The sequence below is a fragment of the Alosa alosa genome, chromosome 3, assembly GCF_017589495.1.
Source record: "Alosa alosa isolate M-15738 ecotype Scorff River chromosome 3, AALO_Geno_1.1, whole genome shotgun sequence".
Classification (NCBI taxonomy): Eukaryota; Metazoa; Chordata; class Actinopteri; order Clupeiformes; family Clupeidae; genus Alosa; species Alosa alosa.
This window is the reverse complement of record NC_063191.1, coordinates 34,222,505-34,238,800: the sequence shown is the minus strand read 5'-3', so window position 1 is coordinate 34,238,800 and position 16,296 is coordinate 34,222,505. Positions and strand designations below refer to the sequence as shown.

The 16,296-nt window shown below is 46.4% G+C and overlaps 1 protein-coding gene across 3 annotated transcripts in view; it reads left to right on the top strand.

Annotated features, from left to right (window-relative positions):
* col18a1a (collagen type XVIII alpha 1 chain a) overlaps positions 1-16,296 on the top strand; it is a 77,733-nt gene that overhangs the window by 47,040 nt on the left and 14,397 nt on the right. For 2 of the 3 annotated variants that reach the window (XM_048238874.1, XM_048238872.1), the window contains 15 exons: positions 2,078-2,619; positions 5,138-5,221; positions 5,929-5,979; positions 8,668-8,755; positions 9,673-9,735; positions 10,669-10,769; positions 11,559-11,576; positions 11,719-11,901; positions 13,518-13,544; positions 13,661-13,723; positions 14,535-14,624; positions 14,754-14,804; positions 15,445-15,558; positions 15,699-15,752; positions 15,934-15,978. In XM_048238874.1, the coding sequence (XP_048094831.1) occupies positions 2,078-2,619; positions 5,138-5,221; positions 5,929-5,979; positions 8,668-8,755; positions 9,673-9,735; positions 10,669-10,769; positions 11,559-11,576; positions 11,719-11,901; positions 13,518-13,544; positions 13,661-13,723; positions 14,535-14,624; positions 14,754-14,804; positions 15,445-15,558; positions 15,699-15,752; positions 15,934-15,978 (1,574 nt within the window). The remainder of the gene's footprint in view (positions 1-2,077; positions 2,620-5,137; positions 5,222-5,928; positions 5,980-8,667; positions 8,756-9,672; positions 9,736-10,668; positions 10,770-11,558; positions 11,577-11,718; positions 11,902-13,517; positions 13,545-13,660; positions 13,724-14,534; positions 14,625-14,753; positions 14,805-15,444; positions 15,559-15,698; positions 15,753-15,933; positions 15,979-16,296) is intronic. The other variant, XM_048238873.1, reaches the window with a different exon arrangement.

The following is a 16,296-nucleotide window of genomic DNA, read 5'->3' as shown; positions in this document are numbered from 1 at the left end:
TACGAGGCCACTGGTATGGCAGCTTTGGGTGGCTGAGGACCTCATATGTTTTGACTTGCAACAAAAGGCACCATCTGCAGTTCCTAATGATGTAGTGCCCTCAGCTTATTGAAGGCCTTTGAATCCCTGTTTTGATAAATAAGGCTTTATGCCACCTGGTATGGATTTCAAGTTTGATCAGTTTCAAGCATGAGCTGTCGTTTGATGCCATTTGTAATGCTCAGAGTTAATTGAAGCAAGCTGTGTTTTGTTTGTAGTAAATTGTTGATTTCATTCATTCATTCATTCATAACTGACTTCATTAGGAAACATTGATAATAACAGATAGCTTAACTCGAAAGATGAACTTTCTATTAATACATGTAAAATCTCTCTCTGTCTCTGTGCCTTGCATAGTGGAAATTGAAGGTTTGTGTGGGTGCAGTGGACACTCAGCTCATTGTCCTCCCTGTTATTTCGGAACCTTCTTTAATGATGCGCCTGCCCTCCATCACTGTCGCCATGGGAGATAGCTGTGGGAGCGGAGATATTCCGCTGCCCTTGTTCCGTGCTGCTGACATGACAGCACAGAGGGGTGGGGGTGGAGTGTGTGTGTGGGGGGGCTTTGATAGGAGGGATGGCACATTTACCACGTCCAAGTTGGTTATCTGGCGACAAGCTTGGATGCCTTTTTAATCTGGTGGGATCCTGTGGTGAGTGATGGCGGCCCGAGTGTGAAGGCGAGGAGTCCATCTGACCTGTGGGCCTGAGAGCGCAGTGGTCAGGGTGGTGGTGCCTGCTCAGGATAGACCAGGGGCAGCCGTGGCCTACTTGTTAGCGCTTCGGACTTGTTACCGGAGGGTTGCCGGTTCGAACCCCGACCAGTAGGCACGGCTGAAGTGCCCTTGAGCAAGGCACCTAAGCCCTCACTGCTCCTCGAGTGCTGCTGTTGTTGCAGGCAGCTCACTGCGCTGGGATTAGTGTGTGCTTCACCTCACTGTGTGTTCGCTGTGTGCTGAGTGTGTTTCACTAATTCACGGATTTGGGATAAATGCAGAGACCAAATTTCCCTCACGGGATCAAAAGAGTATATATACTTATACTTATACTTATACTTATACCAATGCTGACACAGCTCCCGCTGGGATAGCTCTGTGTTTTCCACTGCATCTGAGCTCGGTTGCCTTAGAGCAGCTGAGGAAGGATTGTTGTCACCATGGCAGATTGTGAAACAGTCACTTGTGAAAGAAAACCAACCAAATAAATAAAGAAGTCGATATAAATAAATAATTCAACCATATCTGTTTATTCACGTTTTGATATTTTGAACAATGCCATTTAGCATCATGTCAACAGAGCACTCCAAAAGACAGTTTGGGTTGGCGTGTATTAACTGAAAGCTTTTGGTTTTCTACTTATACTGTGTCAGATTGAAAGATTTGTTCTGCCAAGACCGGGGTATGTTTCTGTCCTCTACCTTTTTAGGACATCATTGTTGATGTTCTGTTTAAAGGTCAAAGAAAGAGCAAGATTTCCACCCCTTTCCCAAGGCAATATAGAGATATATTGGGAGAAAATAGTAATAATAACAGTAAGAGGCTCATGCTTGAACAGGAACGACAATCCTCCCATTCTTTTGTGTGAGTTTATTGGAGCCAGAGGGTTTGTTTTATTTGTTCCAAGTCCATAGGCATATTGCCATCTAATTCTGGTTTGGTTTGAAGCTATACTTTGGTGTGGGATTACTCTCTGCATAAAAAGACAGCCGTTTATTTCAAAGTCAGGCCATGTTCCAAGTTTTTTCCTGATGTAGTTTTTAGAAGTTTTTGTATTTTTTTTCGATGTCACAAACAACAAACCGACAGTACTACAGCAGTGGCGTCTCTCCTTATCACCATGTGAAACTCAGAGTCAGAGTCAGAGTGTGTATTCAACTAATTCAGTGCTTTTAACATATCCCCAACATATCCCACCTTCCATCCAAGTTACCCCATGTCCCTAAGCTCCTCTTGTCTTTTCAGTTCTGTATGTTTTTGGCTTATTTAGTTGTCGGTGTGATATGCCCATGTACTGACCCTCTGCCCTGTCCCGTCCACAGAGGAGAGCGGACTGTCTCTGCTGCAGCTTATTGGGAACCCTCCTCCATCCGACATCGAGCTGGCGTACAGCCCCGACAACACCGTCGGCTACGTGTTCGGCCCCAGCTCCAACACGGGCCAGCTGGCCCACGCGCACCTGCCCAACCCCTTCTACCGCGACTTCTCGCTCATGTTCCACCTGAAGCCCACCACGTCACGCGGCGGTGTGGTCTTCTCCGTCACCGACGCCACGCAGCAGATCATGTACGTGGGCGTGAAGCTGTCGGCCGTGCAGGGGGGCCGCCAGCGGATCATCCTCTACTACACGGAGCCCGACTCCACCAGCTCGTACGAGGCGGCCAGCTTCACCGTGCCCTCCATGCAGGACCGCTGGACGCGCTTTGCCCTGAGCGTCAACCAGGACAGGGTGCTGCTCTTCTTCAACTGCGACACGGACCAGCAGGTCGTGAACTTTGAGCGCTCGCCCGACGACATGGACATGGAGAACGGCGCGGGCATCTTCGTTGGGCAGGCCGGAGGGGCCGACCCAGATAAGTTCCTGGTATGTACCGTGCCTCCCGTCTCCCCAGCTAACGCCAACATCAGCCATTTGATATTCCTGAGAAAATACTTTCAGTGCTGTCACGGCAAGGCAAGAAGCGAGGATGGAAATTAGACAGCAGCAATGGGTTTTGAAAAATACACACACACACACACAAACACACACACACACACACACACACACACATGCACGCACGCATGCACACACCAGGCTGCGTTCTTGAACATTCAGCTCAGGCAGGCACATGAAACAGAAACCAGAGAAGAGGGCAAGTCTTGCATGACTTGATCGGTCAAATTGGCCTGCTTTGAATCAAAATATACAGTGGAGGGGAGGCCATAAAGGGAAATACATCCAGCCTACATCCTGCGCTCGTTCTCCAGTGCTGGAGTTAATTGCACTGGCGAGCCGTGGGGGGGCCATTATCTCCCGTTAACTCTGGCCCCATAGAGCCAGCAGCCGACCCTTTGACCTCCACTCTGATCGGATGGAGTGGGCAGACAGCTACACTCTGACCTGACAGAGGTAATCAGACGGGGCCAAAAAAAGACTGGAGTGAGTGAAATGAGAGAGACAGAGAGAGAGAGAGAGAGAGAGAGAGAGAGAGAGAGAGAGAGAGAGAGAGAGAGAGAGAGAGAGAGAGAGAGAGAGAGAGAGAGAGAGAGAAATTATGCTGCTGATTATTATATTAGTGGCGGAAACAACTGCTGGGAAGCATCTGCCAAATGACATGAACACCCACGTTGTCTTATCTGACACACATACACACTTACTCACAAACAGTGAAACACACACGCACACACATACACGCACACATGCATAGAGAGAGAGAGTGAGTCAGAGAGAGAGAGTGAAAGAGAGAAGATAAAGAACAAAAGAGGGACAGAGACTGAAATAGCAGAGGGAAGGACAAAGAGACAAACAGAGTCAGGGAGTGTAAGAGATAAGAGTTTCATTTAGACTCAGAGCTAAGTCTGACTTCTCGCCGTTATTGCCTCAGTTCCTTGCTTGTGTAAAGCATTTGGGGCTGATTCAAGAATAACACAGTAAATGCCATAGGCAGCCCACCGTGGCCCTCTGAATGGTCCTCGGAGCGCTGCCTGTCCTTCCCAGTCAAGAGCAGCTGTAAGAAAATTTAGTAGAACGATTTAATTTAAACAGCCGTTTTAGCACTTACTTGTTTGATCTGAAATGAACGGTTGAAGTAAATGCTTTGGGGTGTAGCCTGCCTAGTGAAATTGTATTGTTTACAGGGTTGCAGGGTTTTATTTGTCAGAGCTTTGTTCAAAAGTGAAATATTACATTTAAAAAACAAATACAGTGGGGTGATTAGTACATTAAGTCCAAGGCCTGTAATCTTACATTCAGGCTCATTTGAATAGGGAGTTGAATGGCAGCAGATTTAATAGTAGCCTATCCACTAGTTACAATTAGTATCAGGCCAGTGGTAGTGGATGGAGAAGATGGAGGCGCTGGGTCTGAAAACCTGCAGACAGACAGACTGTCTGCTCCCTGTCCTCTCTGGGATGTGTGGCTCTCTCCCACAGTCATCCTGTGAGCTTCAGTGTGCCTCCCATGCATTTTCTCCTCAAAGCCATAGTGATGCTCTTTGGCCAACAAGAATGCCCCCAGCCCTGCCCCAAAGAGGATGGCCTGACAAAAGACCTGCCAGAAAGCAGATTGACTGGGGGCAGTGTAGCATGGTATGCTTTGAATTTTATGGTGCTCTTTCAAGCTCTGCTCTAGACACTATGAGAAGAGTATAACTCCATTCCATAGTGGAGGTTTTCATTGTGATTATTAAGAGAGGACTACCCTGTCTTATCGTGGCCATCAGATACTGATTTTGAAGTGCGAAGTTCCATAGCCTTTCTGTCTGTGACGCATAAAGGGACACAAAAGCTCTTTTAAACCATCATAAAGTTTCCCCCTCTGCTCTTTTGACTCAGACAAAAGTGCATTGAGGCCGTGGGTTGCTGCGAGGGAGGTGTCCTTAGACACCGGTGTGAAGCAACCTCCCGATAATGCCTATTCCAAATGGCCTTGGACGGATGCACCGCCACTGGAACCAACTGCGAGAAGTGCATGTGTTCTGCCTAACATATGGGAATGTGATTGTATTACTCCCCCTCCCCCTACCCCCTCCACCCTAATGTAAGTGTGAATGTTATCACTGTTGGGCCAGTAATTAGACAAACATCTTCAAAGGGGAAATCCCACTGCATCGGCGGCGCGCAGCTTCCAAACACGCCTTTGAAGTGCCCGACATCTGAGGGAAATTATTATCTCGTTATCAGTTTTCTATGGCAGCCGAGGCCTCGCAAGGACGACACTGAGCACATTCAGAAATGAGCAGCAGCAAACAACGCTGCCGAAGCATGCTATGATCTACATGACGTCATGCCTGGAAATGCAGATATGAAACATCCTTTGAAACGTGTCTCTCTCTCCCTCCTTCTCCCTCTCTCTCTCCCCCTCCCTCTCCCTCTCTATTTTTCTCCATCTCTGTTTGTTTCAGGGTGTGATTGCCGAGCTGAGGGTCGTTGGAGATCCCCAGGCTGCAGAATTGCATTGTGATGAAGATGGAGATGACTCAGATGCAGTGAGTAGGCTACCTCTCTCTGACTACTGTTGCCTCTTCCAAATATCAGAATATTAACAGGCGTGAACGGTCAACTGTGCCACAGACATGCTGTTACATGCCACAAAATAATCAGTAACAACATGATTTCTTAATAAATGAGACATGCATTTCAAACTAATGGAAAATTGTGTGGGTTTAAAAGCAACAGCAAAGGTACTAAATAATCCCCATTTCTCAGCACTAAATAAACTACATTTCCCAGCACTAAATGTACTACATTTCACAGATGGATGGGTTTACATTCTATCCATACTGCTTGGATTTTATCCTGTATTAAACCTTTTCAGTTAGCAGTGCAACAAGAAATATTATGACATGTAGCTTGGAAGGATTTAATTAAGCTCCACATATTTTTAGCACCAAGTTTTGACCTGAAGTTATAAAGGCCAAGCATTCTGTCAGGGAGCTGATGAATAGTGCACCCTATGGCTACCGAGTGGTATATGGAATGACATACCTCCCTGGAAAGAATGCTCTGCCTCTAGATAGGTCATCGGTAGGGTAAACCATATTGTCAGTCAATAAGATCTATGCTTCCAGCACAGCCTCCAGCAGAGGTGGATAATGCCAGGATGAATGGCTTCTCATTGTAAATATCTCATTATGGAATACGACACTGACTGAAAAATGCTCCTTTTCCCTCCTACCCTTGTCCATCTCTGCAGGCCTCGGGCGATTACGGAAGTGGCCAGGGAGAGACGAGCTCCACAGTCTCGGTAATGCCTTTCATATGGACTTTCTTTGACATGGACTTTACAAACACACACACTTTCTGTCAAGCAGAAAGGTCATGTGAGTTCTTGCGACGAGATATATACAATGTGCGATGGGGGCACCTAATCATCTCACCTCGCAGGCCCGCAGCACCTGCGGCCAGAGAGGCTTCACGGCAGCAAAATTACCCCGCTTGCTTTCTCTCTTTTTCTCTGTCTCGATACCTAGCTAGCTCATGGGCCCGTGCCTTGTCTGTGCACGTCAGCGACCCAATTACAGAGGAGGGGGAAACCAGGTGGCTCCTGCAGCGTCCGTTTGCATGGGAAGCCTCTGCCACGAGGTCCTGTTTTGTTATTCTGTCTGTTTTCTCAATAACTAGTGAGGCTCAGGATTTGGGGGGGGGGGGATAAGGTATGTGTGTGGGTGTGTGTGGGGGGGGGCTCTTTGGTCACTAATTTTTTCCTGGCGTGCTTGAAGTAGTGTGGGTCTATCAGAGTCTCATTCCAACCTGCTTTGAAGCATCTTGTTTTTTTTTTTTTTTTTGTTTTTTTTTTTTACTATGTAAGAGTTTTCGCTTCCTCTGACAAGCCTTTATTAGCACTGGTCCTGTACATTCAGAAGAGGCTTTTGAAAAGGCGCTAGTGAAACGCTTAACAAGAGGCAAGAGGAGGTGCGAGCACAAAATATTGGCAAACTCACTTCATGTGAGACATGTGAGATTTTTTCCATTGTCTGAGGCGGAAATCTATATAAGATTGATGTGATGGACCGCGCCCCTGGGATATTTTCCTAACGCCTTTCACAGTGAATGAAAGCTTTAGCGCAGCTTTGAGGCTAATTTTTTTCTTATAGGTGAAAACATGCCCCAGAGGTGAAAAAGGTCATTTAAACTGGCATGTGTAAAGCATGACAAGAGTGATGGGCAAGAAGGCGTCTGTGATTTAATATTGTGTAATTTGTCGTTAAAAAATCAAGACTGCGGCGGCTCGTGATGGTGGAGTAAACATGTAAACATGCCTAACTTCATTACGCTGCCTTAGAGTACGCAGAGATGTGAGACTGTGCACCGTCTCAGTGCTGCGAGTGTTCTGGGTTTGTTTTTGTTTGTGGGCCAGTTACATCAGCATGGGTGGCAGGGAGCATGTGAGTGCGGTTGCCATCATCATCATCATCATCATCATCATTATCATCTTCATCACGGATGCCCCCTGCTGTGATACATTGTGAGTTTTGGAAAGTCTGTTCTATAAAACCTCATCACCTTAACAGAACAATTCCAACCACTGTGCCAAGTTCCCCTGGTGCTGGTCTCCAAGTTAAACAATAACTGAAGAGTGGGCTGACGCCTCTGAAAGTTGGTTGATTTTCCACAGTGAAGGATTCCTCTTGTCTGTCGTCTCCTATCATGTTTCCCTATATCTCCCAACCGGGCACTTCATAGAGCAGTGCCTAGCGTGTCATGTGTGGAGAATGAGTGGAGGATGGGCTATTAGTGCTACCCCCGGAGCTGGGGGCTGGAGGAGGATGCTCCATCATGGCAAATATTCCCTCATTCAACTCCCAGTGTAGTAGTAAGACGTGATGGCAGATCCTTGGCAACCAACTCCTGTCCTGTCCTCCCCCCGCCTCCAGCCCTGATACCTGCACAAACACACACACACACACACACACACACACACACACACACACACACACACACACACACACACACACACTCACACTCACACTCACACACACACACACACATCAGGAAGGAGCACTACCTGCACACTTGCACTCACACACATACACACAAACACACACATGAACACTTTCTCTCGCTTTCTCTCTCTCTCTGTCTCTCTCTCTCTCACACACACACATACACAGACAGACTCTCACACACACTCACCCACACACACACACACACACACACACACACACACACACACACACACTCAACACTCCACTTTCCATATGCCAGCCACATCAGTCAGAGCTTCATTCTCTCTAAGCACAAGCAAAGCCTTCTAAAGCACACACACTGACATTCCTCTTCTGGAGCGATGGCTCTCCCTGGACCACATCACTGGCTGTCAGCATCATCAGGCAGGAGGCGGTCGAATTAGCCGCCCGAAGGGGAGCGGACGGATCCCGCTATCATCTCCAGCCCCCCCCTGCTCGGAACCAGAGAGACCGAGCGGGCGCCCGGCGTCCACTCCTGCCCGGCGCCGGGTCAGCTGCCCCTACCTGTGGATTCTCTAATCCGCTCAGAACCCAACGGGTCACGTTGCGCAAAAATGTGGCTAATTGCACACTAGGCTCGCCCATACTGTAGCTCCCCTACTGCCAGGTAGTCCGTTGCTAAGAATGGCCGACCTTCGGCGCCAGGCTCGAGGCAGACTCGAAACAGTTCAGTGGCCCCCACAGGGAGTACTGTAGTTTGTGTGTTTTGTTGTGGTTTATGCTGATCATGGCGATCTGTTTGCCAGAAGCAGAGGCACTACAGTACAAGGGAACGCTAACGCATGGAGTCAGTGTGTGTGTGTGTGTGTGTGTGTGTCTGTGTGTGTGTGTGTTTGTGTGTGTGTGTGTGTGTGTGTTGTGTGTGTGTGTGTGTGTGTGTGTGTGTGTGTGTGTGTGTGTGTGTGTGTGTGTGTGTGTGTGTATGTCTTAAAAATGTCCTTCACCATCCCCCTGCTTCCCCACAGACTACACCTCCTTCCCTGCGGCCGATCCAGCCACCTCCAGTGACATCACCAAAGGGCGATTCTGGCGACTCTGTCCACAGACAGACCGGTGAGTCATCGACACGTCACACGCACACACACGCCTCCCATCACACCATCATCATGAGACTTGCTCGCCAGGGAGCTGTCCGACACACTCTGCCCACTCCACTCGGCCCACTCTTTAGATGATAACCAGTGTTGCTTTAGCTCTAAGGAGTGTTACTTTGCCGTGCTGTTTTGTGTGTGCCAGGATTTATGTGATATGAGTCAGTGGTGCACGCAGAGGCAGAGGCACCCGCCATGAGCATGTGGCTTCATCCCTGTGCCAAGTCACGTGTGTGTGTGTGTGTGTGTGTGTGTGTGTGTGTGTGTGTGTGTGTGCGCGCGCGCATACGTCCGTGTTTTCGCAAATGTGTTAGTGTTTCATAATGCAAGTGCAAGTTTGATCTCTCCTCTGAGTCTTGTTATCATGGTGATGTCTGGGAAAGATAACAATATTTATATTTTTTTACACTCAGAGAGCTTTGAACACATGCTGTGTGGAATAGCACCACCATCTAGGTGGACGTAATCTGGTATTTGGCACCCTCTAGAGGCCATGTTGTTATTGAAGCAGGGAAGGGCTTCCATTATAGGCCACAGTTAATCGTCTGGATCTGTCAGTCATACATTTTAATCCCTTTCATAGTTGGGTACAAATAAAAACATCTAACAGATTGAATAAATAGACATCTCTGTTTACTGTTTATGAGACATAGACAGATAAATGTCAGAAAAACAGCTCTAGTTTGTATTGCAGTTTATAGTACCTCACCAAACTCTGGTGCATCAGGGGACAATTTTGTTGTTTAAGTCAATTTAATCACTGATGTATACAATTGTAGATGTTCTGCACTGTACCAGACTCTGAAGACCAAATGCCATGTCCTTATCATCTCCTCACTGTGGTAGATAGGCTTTAATGCTCCTCAATGTTTTGTGTAGCCTATGACACCGAGAGACACTCTGTGGACCATCACTCCGGAGATAGGACCTGGGGTGGTCAAGGTGGGTCATCGCTTGCAAAGAGGGCAGTTCGGTGTAGGCAGCAACATAGAAAAGTTCAACTTGTTTGAACTTTTTTGATGGAGAGATTTGAAAGTGTCCCACACATTGTGACACTAGCTGAGCCTTATTTTAAATGGGATTACTTTCTACTGATCACATCTCATCACATGTAAGGCATACTCAGGATCCTTTTCCATGTCTAGTCTTGGTATTTGGCATTGCATGAAGGTTGTGGTGGTCATGGGAACCATGCTGTTTAGTTGTGGTGGTCATGGGAACCATGTTGTTTAGTTGTGTTGCTGTGCTGATTGTTTCTATGGCTGAACACCTTGCAAGAAGAACACCAAACAGAGTGGGCATTCCACGCTTCATCCTTTGGAAACTGTGCAGTTAGGTGCTTCTCAGTAGGACAAGAAACTTTAAATTGAAGAATTTAGTCTTTTATTTTAGTGCAAAGAGACTAACGTTTCGACACAACTGTGTCTTCCTCAGAGTCATTGACTCTGAGGAAGACACAGTTGTGTCGATCTGAGGAAGACAGTTGTGTCGAAACGTTAGTCTGTTTGCACTAAAATAAAAGACTGCAAGTGATCAGTGTGCTCCAGCTCCCTTTCTTCAAACCAAACAGGGTGGATCAGAAGCAGCTATGCATGCGTTGGTGGGACGGCCTCTTGCCTCTTGCTTTTTGCCTCTGGCCTCTGGCCTCTTGCCTCTTGCTTTTGTTGTTGTTGTTGTTGCTTTTTCTCTCTTCTCCTGCAAGCGGAAAAGAGAATGGTGCTCCATCACATGGCTAGCGCACGGTGGAACCTAGTGATGAAGGCGTCGTGAGGAAGCATAAGGAATCCAGCACATGCCTTCACATGCTGAAAGAGCTTATTGATCCCCATTGAGTGGCGTGACTGAGAGGATGCTGATGTGTGTTTGGGTCCGCAGCTGGACCGAGCCAGAAGGGGCAGAAGGGTGAGCGAGGAGACACGGGCCCGAAGGGAGAGAGTGGCTACGGTGCCGGAGGAGGGAGCGGCCGCGCAGAGAAGGTGATGACCCCCCACACATACACACTCACACACACACACACGCCACACACACACACACACACTCACACTCACACTCACACTCACACTCACACACACACACACACACACACACACACACACACACACACACACACACACACACACACACACACACACACACACACACACACACACACACACATACATACACACAATGGGAAGGTGCACTACCTGCACACTTGCACTCACACACATAATACACAAACACACATGAACTCTCTCTCACTTTCTCTGTCTCTCTCACACACCCCCTCAAATCATATGGTCTCCATCATATGGCCACTCTGTCTAGTACTGTGCCTGTTCATATTTTACACAATCATGTGCTGTGAGTTACAGTGTAAAATATTACATGTACATGATGCTTGCTATGGTTGTGGTTAGAATAGGGGATAAGCTGAGGGATGGGGTACAAATAATGGGGCACCAATTAGCTTTTACACACTGTTAATTGGTGCATCACTTATTTAATGGTCTACTTACAATGTAACCAGGGCACTGTGCATTCTTCTTTTTATATATTTTTTTAAATGTTGGAGTGTTTAGACAGTTTGCTTTGGTATCCACTCCAACATGACTTCCCAGCAGCTTGTGTTCTGTTCTGTCCTGGTCCAGTGACTGTGAATATGAATGGGGAAGCTTCTGCTGTGAAGTTGTTGTGGTAATGTTATGCGAGATATTAAGTTTCTACTAATGTGTGTGTGTGTGTGTGTGTGTGTGTCTGTGTGTGTGTGTTTGTTTGTTTTTCAGGGTGCCAAAGGAGACAGGGTATGTTTTTGTTGATATGCATGTGGAACAGCAGCACACAGTTGATATACTCAGGCAATCAAGTCCATTATGATTGGTAAAGTACAAGTGTCGGTATCCCCCATAAAGCTGATGTTTGAGTAAACGTGTGTTGCTGAAACAGGGTTTGGGATCGCCTGGTCCTAAAGGGGACCGCGGACCTTCCGGGCCTCCTGGACCTCCTGGGCCCCCAGGACCTAGTGTCGTTAACCCAGGCGATGGGTCAGCGGTCCAAACCGTTCCAGGCCCCAGAGGACCACCTGGGCCGGCCGGATCACCTGGCCCTGCAGGAGCCGACGGTGAACCTGTGAGTGATGTGCCTAACAGCTACTGGCTCTCTTGACCTTTCACCCAGGTTCTTTGAATTGGTACTCTCGGGTTTGACTCAGTGGATGCTCTTAAGTGTGTGGGTTGCATTATATTGCACTCTGCATGAATATGTACAGTGGGAGAGGCTCAGCTTTTTAAAGTAATGAGCCAGCGCAGTCCTTGGGTGTGTGACCTGGATCTGAATGCTCTCATCCGCCGCATGTGACAATGTGACATCCGACGCATGTGATCGTTTTCTACTCCCAGTTTTCAGTAGTGAAAAGGGGAGAGTAAAGTTCAGGTAGGAGCTGTATGGAAAGAGAATAACTGCCAGTGGTGTCAAGTGTGTGTCTGTCTGTCTGTCTGTCTGTCTGTCTGTCTGTCTGTCTGTGTGTGTGTGTGTGTGTGTGTGTGTGTGTGTGTGTGTGTGTGTGTGTATGTGTCTTCTCTTTGTCTCATTTGCCTGGAAGAAACATGGCAGTAGGTAGTCATACATGTATTTCAACCTGTACTGTTTCATTAGCCATTAGCCATTATCCATGGATCCATTATCATGTGTAAGAAAACATCCACTTAGATTGTGGGTACCAGTACATTTCACCCACATTCATCACAAATTCATCAAATGAGAGGAGAAGGACAAAATTGCAGGATCTTTTAACAAAGATTTAGGAAATCTTAAAGGATTAGTTGAAGGAAAAAGATAGGTTGAGGTTGCATACAACTATTTTACTGAACTTACTTAACCCATTTACTCTTAAAATGCCTGCTAAAAACGGCTATAGAATCCTATGGCATTCTAGACTAAATAACCTTATTTCCTGAGGGTTTTCTGAAAACATACAAAAAATTGTCAACGTCTACCAAAATGTAATATCTAAGCCTCTGGAGCACCTAGAAACATGAAATAAAAAGCATGCTGTGCTACGCAGCATCCAGCGGGAGGGTCAATGTTGCGCTACGCAGCATCCAGCGGGAGGGTCACTGTTGCGTCATGCAGCATCCAGCGTGAATGGGTTAATATAACCTTTACAAAGCCAATGTGATGGTAAAAAACTTGTAACAGGCGAATCATTCACGTAGCATAGCTATACAGCATAGACGTAGCGAGTCGCTACCAAGAAAACCAGCCATGCAACTTCAAGAACGGCGGCCTGACAAGTCTTGCGAGAATCGTGAAACATTACCTTTTCAGTAGATATAGCTCTTTGGAGATAGATTTTGGCTGTTGTTCCTTCACCTCCACAACAAAAGCAATGTCATTGTGTACTGGGGGGACAAGTCACAAGAAGTTTGCTATTTACAACAGCAGAGTAAAATATAAGTATATCGCAACTCTAGAGGGAGCTCTACAGTAGCCAAAAATACTTAAACCTGCATAGTGTACCTTTAAGAGAACATTATTTGAGCATCAAGCTCTTTTATGGACCTGGCTTGGTTCGCTGGTTGATTGTCTGATGGTGTCTGTGGACTAATCCGTACCCATCCAGCAAAAGCAGGATGCCCCGTGCCCTTGAAGCCTTCCTTAAAGTAATAGATAGGGTGCTTTCAGCCCTGTTGGTCACGTCAGGCGGAGATGCATCACGGTAACTACTCTCTCCGTTCTGTTTATAGGGTGACCCTGGTGAAGACGGCAAAGCTGTAAGTCCTCCTAGTAAATGCATTTGACAGTGAACCTCATACATACAGTGTACAGATGCAGCACATCAGAGCTGAAGCGCATCACTGAACTCTTTGTCCCTTTGCCACTTCTTCAGGGGCCCGTGGGACCTCGTGGATTCCCAGGGACACCGGGAGACCCCGGACAAAAAGGAACAAAGGTATATTCAATTACTGATTCAGTTGTATTTATATAGCGCCATAACATTGGAGTATGCCTCAAGGTGCTTTGCAGAACCCAACTGGATAACAAAATACTTTATTCGTCCTGAAGGAATTTGGGAATTGGACTATCACATCAGCACCATCCTGTAAACAAACGCACACATACAAGTAAAATAAGTACAAAACAATAAAAAAAGACAAGTTACACCAGTCATCAGCCTCATTATTGCTGCAAAGGTGGGAAGAGTTCTATAGTGCGATGGCCATTGGTGTGATTGACCTTTCTTGTCTCTCAGAGGAACATTTGGGGGGGATTAGCCTGCCACTGAAGATACTCATTTAGGGGACGAGAGGTGTTGTTCAGGATGCTCATCATCAGCTTGTGAAGCATCCTCCTCCCTGTCACCCCTTCCAATATGTCCAACTGAATCCCACCCCATATGACAGAGGTGGCTTTCTTAATAAGCCTGTTCAATCTGTCAGCATCCCTCCCTTTCTTGCAACATGGCACTAGATTATACAGAGTATATATGAACACTATAGCAAATATCTAGAACAGTACATCAGAGTATATAAGAACACTATATCAAATATTTAGAACAGTGCATCAGAGTATATATGAACACTATATAAAATATCTAGAACAGTACATCAGAGTATATATGAACACTATATCAGATATCTACAACAGTGCATCAGAGTATATATGAACACTATGTCATCTCCATGACAATAAATGATCATTTCTGTCTTCTTCAGTCACAATTTCTTTTCTTTCTCCTGTGTCTGTTTGTCCTCTGTTTCTAGGGTGACCGTGGTGATGGGCAGCCAGGTCCCCGTGGTCCACCTGGTCCCCCTGGTCCTCCCGGCCCTGGCCTTGGAGGCCGAGACAGACTTGTGAGTTTGGGTCCACTGGCTTGACCAACTAGACAGCATTTTAAGACAGGAACATTCACAGTCCTTCTCCTGCTGTGTGTTTGAGAAGTGATTCCGATTCGGACTAATAAGTGTTTTCTTTTGCGTCAGACCTACGTGGACTTGGAGGGTTCTGGGTTCCCTGATTTGGAGAGTGTTCGGGTAGGTTGTTATATATATATATATATAAGATAAAGCCTATAGATCTCCTCATTCCTGTTAGCATAGCTGCTGCGTAGGCCTAAACCTTTATAAACAATCTCGGACTCAACTGGTTTATTTGTCGGCCTCTTCCTAAACATGACCCTGAATGGAACGCAGTGTGTTAACCTTTCTAAGCAAAGAAGCACCTCTGCTGTGAGGGTTACTGGATGTGTTTATTATCCCTCAAATCCATGATTGACTTGGTTTCCCAGAAGAAGAATCAACACGTCGGACCCTTGAAGAACTGTTTTAGCATACAACATGTATTGGCACACAGTTCAGGGTTCAGGTTAAACCCATTTATGGAGTTTTTTTGTGTAGACTAGATTTCATTGCTAGATTGTTTATAAATGCAATACGAAAGACTGTTGCATAAGGTACAAATAAGGGCAAGATCTTTTTTATCACTGTGAAAACATTTCTTATGAAAATAAATAAGATCTCTAAGATCCTTCAAAAATCGACTCTGGTCGGGAATGAAATCCGAATATGGAAGTGTGCATTTTCTTCTTTTTTATTACATACTCTTGTCCTCAACAACAGTCAAGTGGAGTGATTAATGTCACCCAGTAAGGTATTGGTGTGGTCTATCTAACAGGGCCTACCTGGAGTACCTGGTCTGCCTGGCCCACCTGGGCCCCCAGGTCCTCCTGGCTATGGGGGGTCTTCCGGATCTGGATCATCTGGGTCACCTGGAGCCCCTGGTATACCGGTAGGTTGCCTGAACAATTTGTGTGTAACTTGCTTATGTTGGCCATCGGTATACCTTTAGTCAGTTGTTTATTTGTGTGGTTATTTAGTTCCGTCACTGTAACAATAATGTTCATATATTGTGTATATTGTTGTCTGTAGGGCCCCTCAGGTCCTCCGGGCGCAGCAGGACGACCAGGACCAGCAGGCCCCAAGGTGAGACACACCAGGCCCAGTCTCACATTGCTCACTAATGACCTCTGAGTGTAGTGTAACAACCATATGAACTGAAATGTATGTGTTCAATCCTGCAAGGGTCATATGCAGTATTAAAAGGCACATTTCTTTCTTAGCCATTTATATTAGTGTTATTTAAAATGTTTTTTTCTTTCCTCAGGGAGAAGCTGGTGAATTGGGACTCCCTGGAGCAGTGGGCGAAAAGGTGAGTTCTGCACTGGGTTTGATAAGCAATGCATAAACATGCATCCATGGATACATATTCACATTCCCCGAGCGCCGCTGTTGTTGCAGGCAGCTCACTGCGCCGGGATTAGTGTGTGCTTCACCTCATTGTGTGTTCACTGTGTGCTGAGTGTGTTTAACTAATTCACGGATTGGGATAAATGCAGAAACCAAATTTCCCTCACGGGATCAAAAGAGTATACTTATACTTATACAATCAGAATGCCGTTAGGACACCTGGACAACTCTTTTTTGTTTTGTTTCTGATACCATAAGCAAGACAAATTCTGCATGTCTA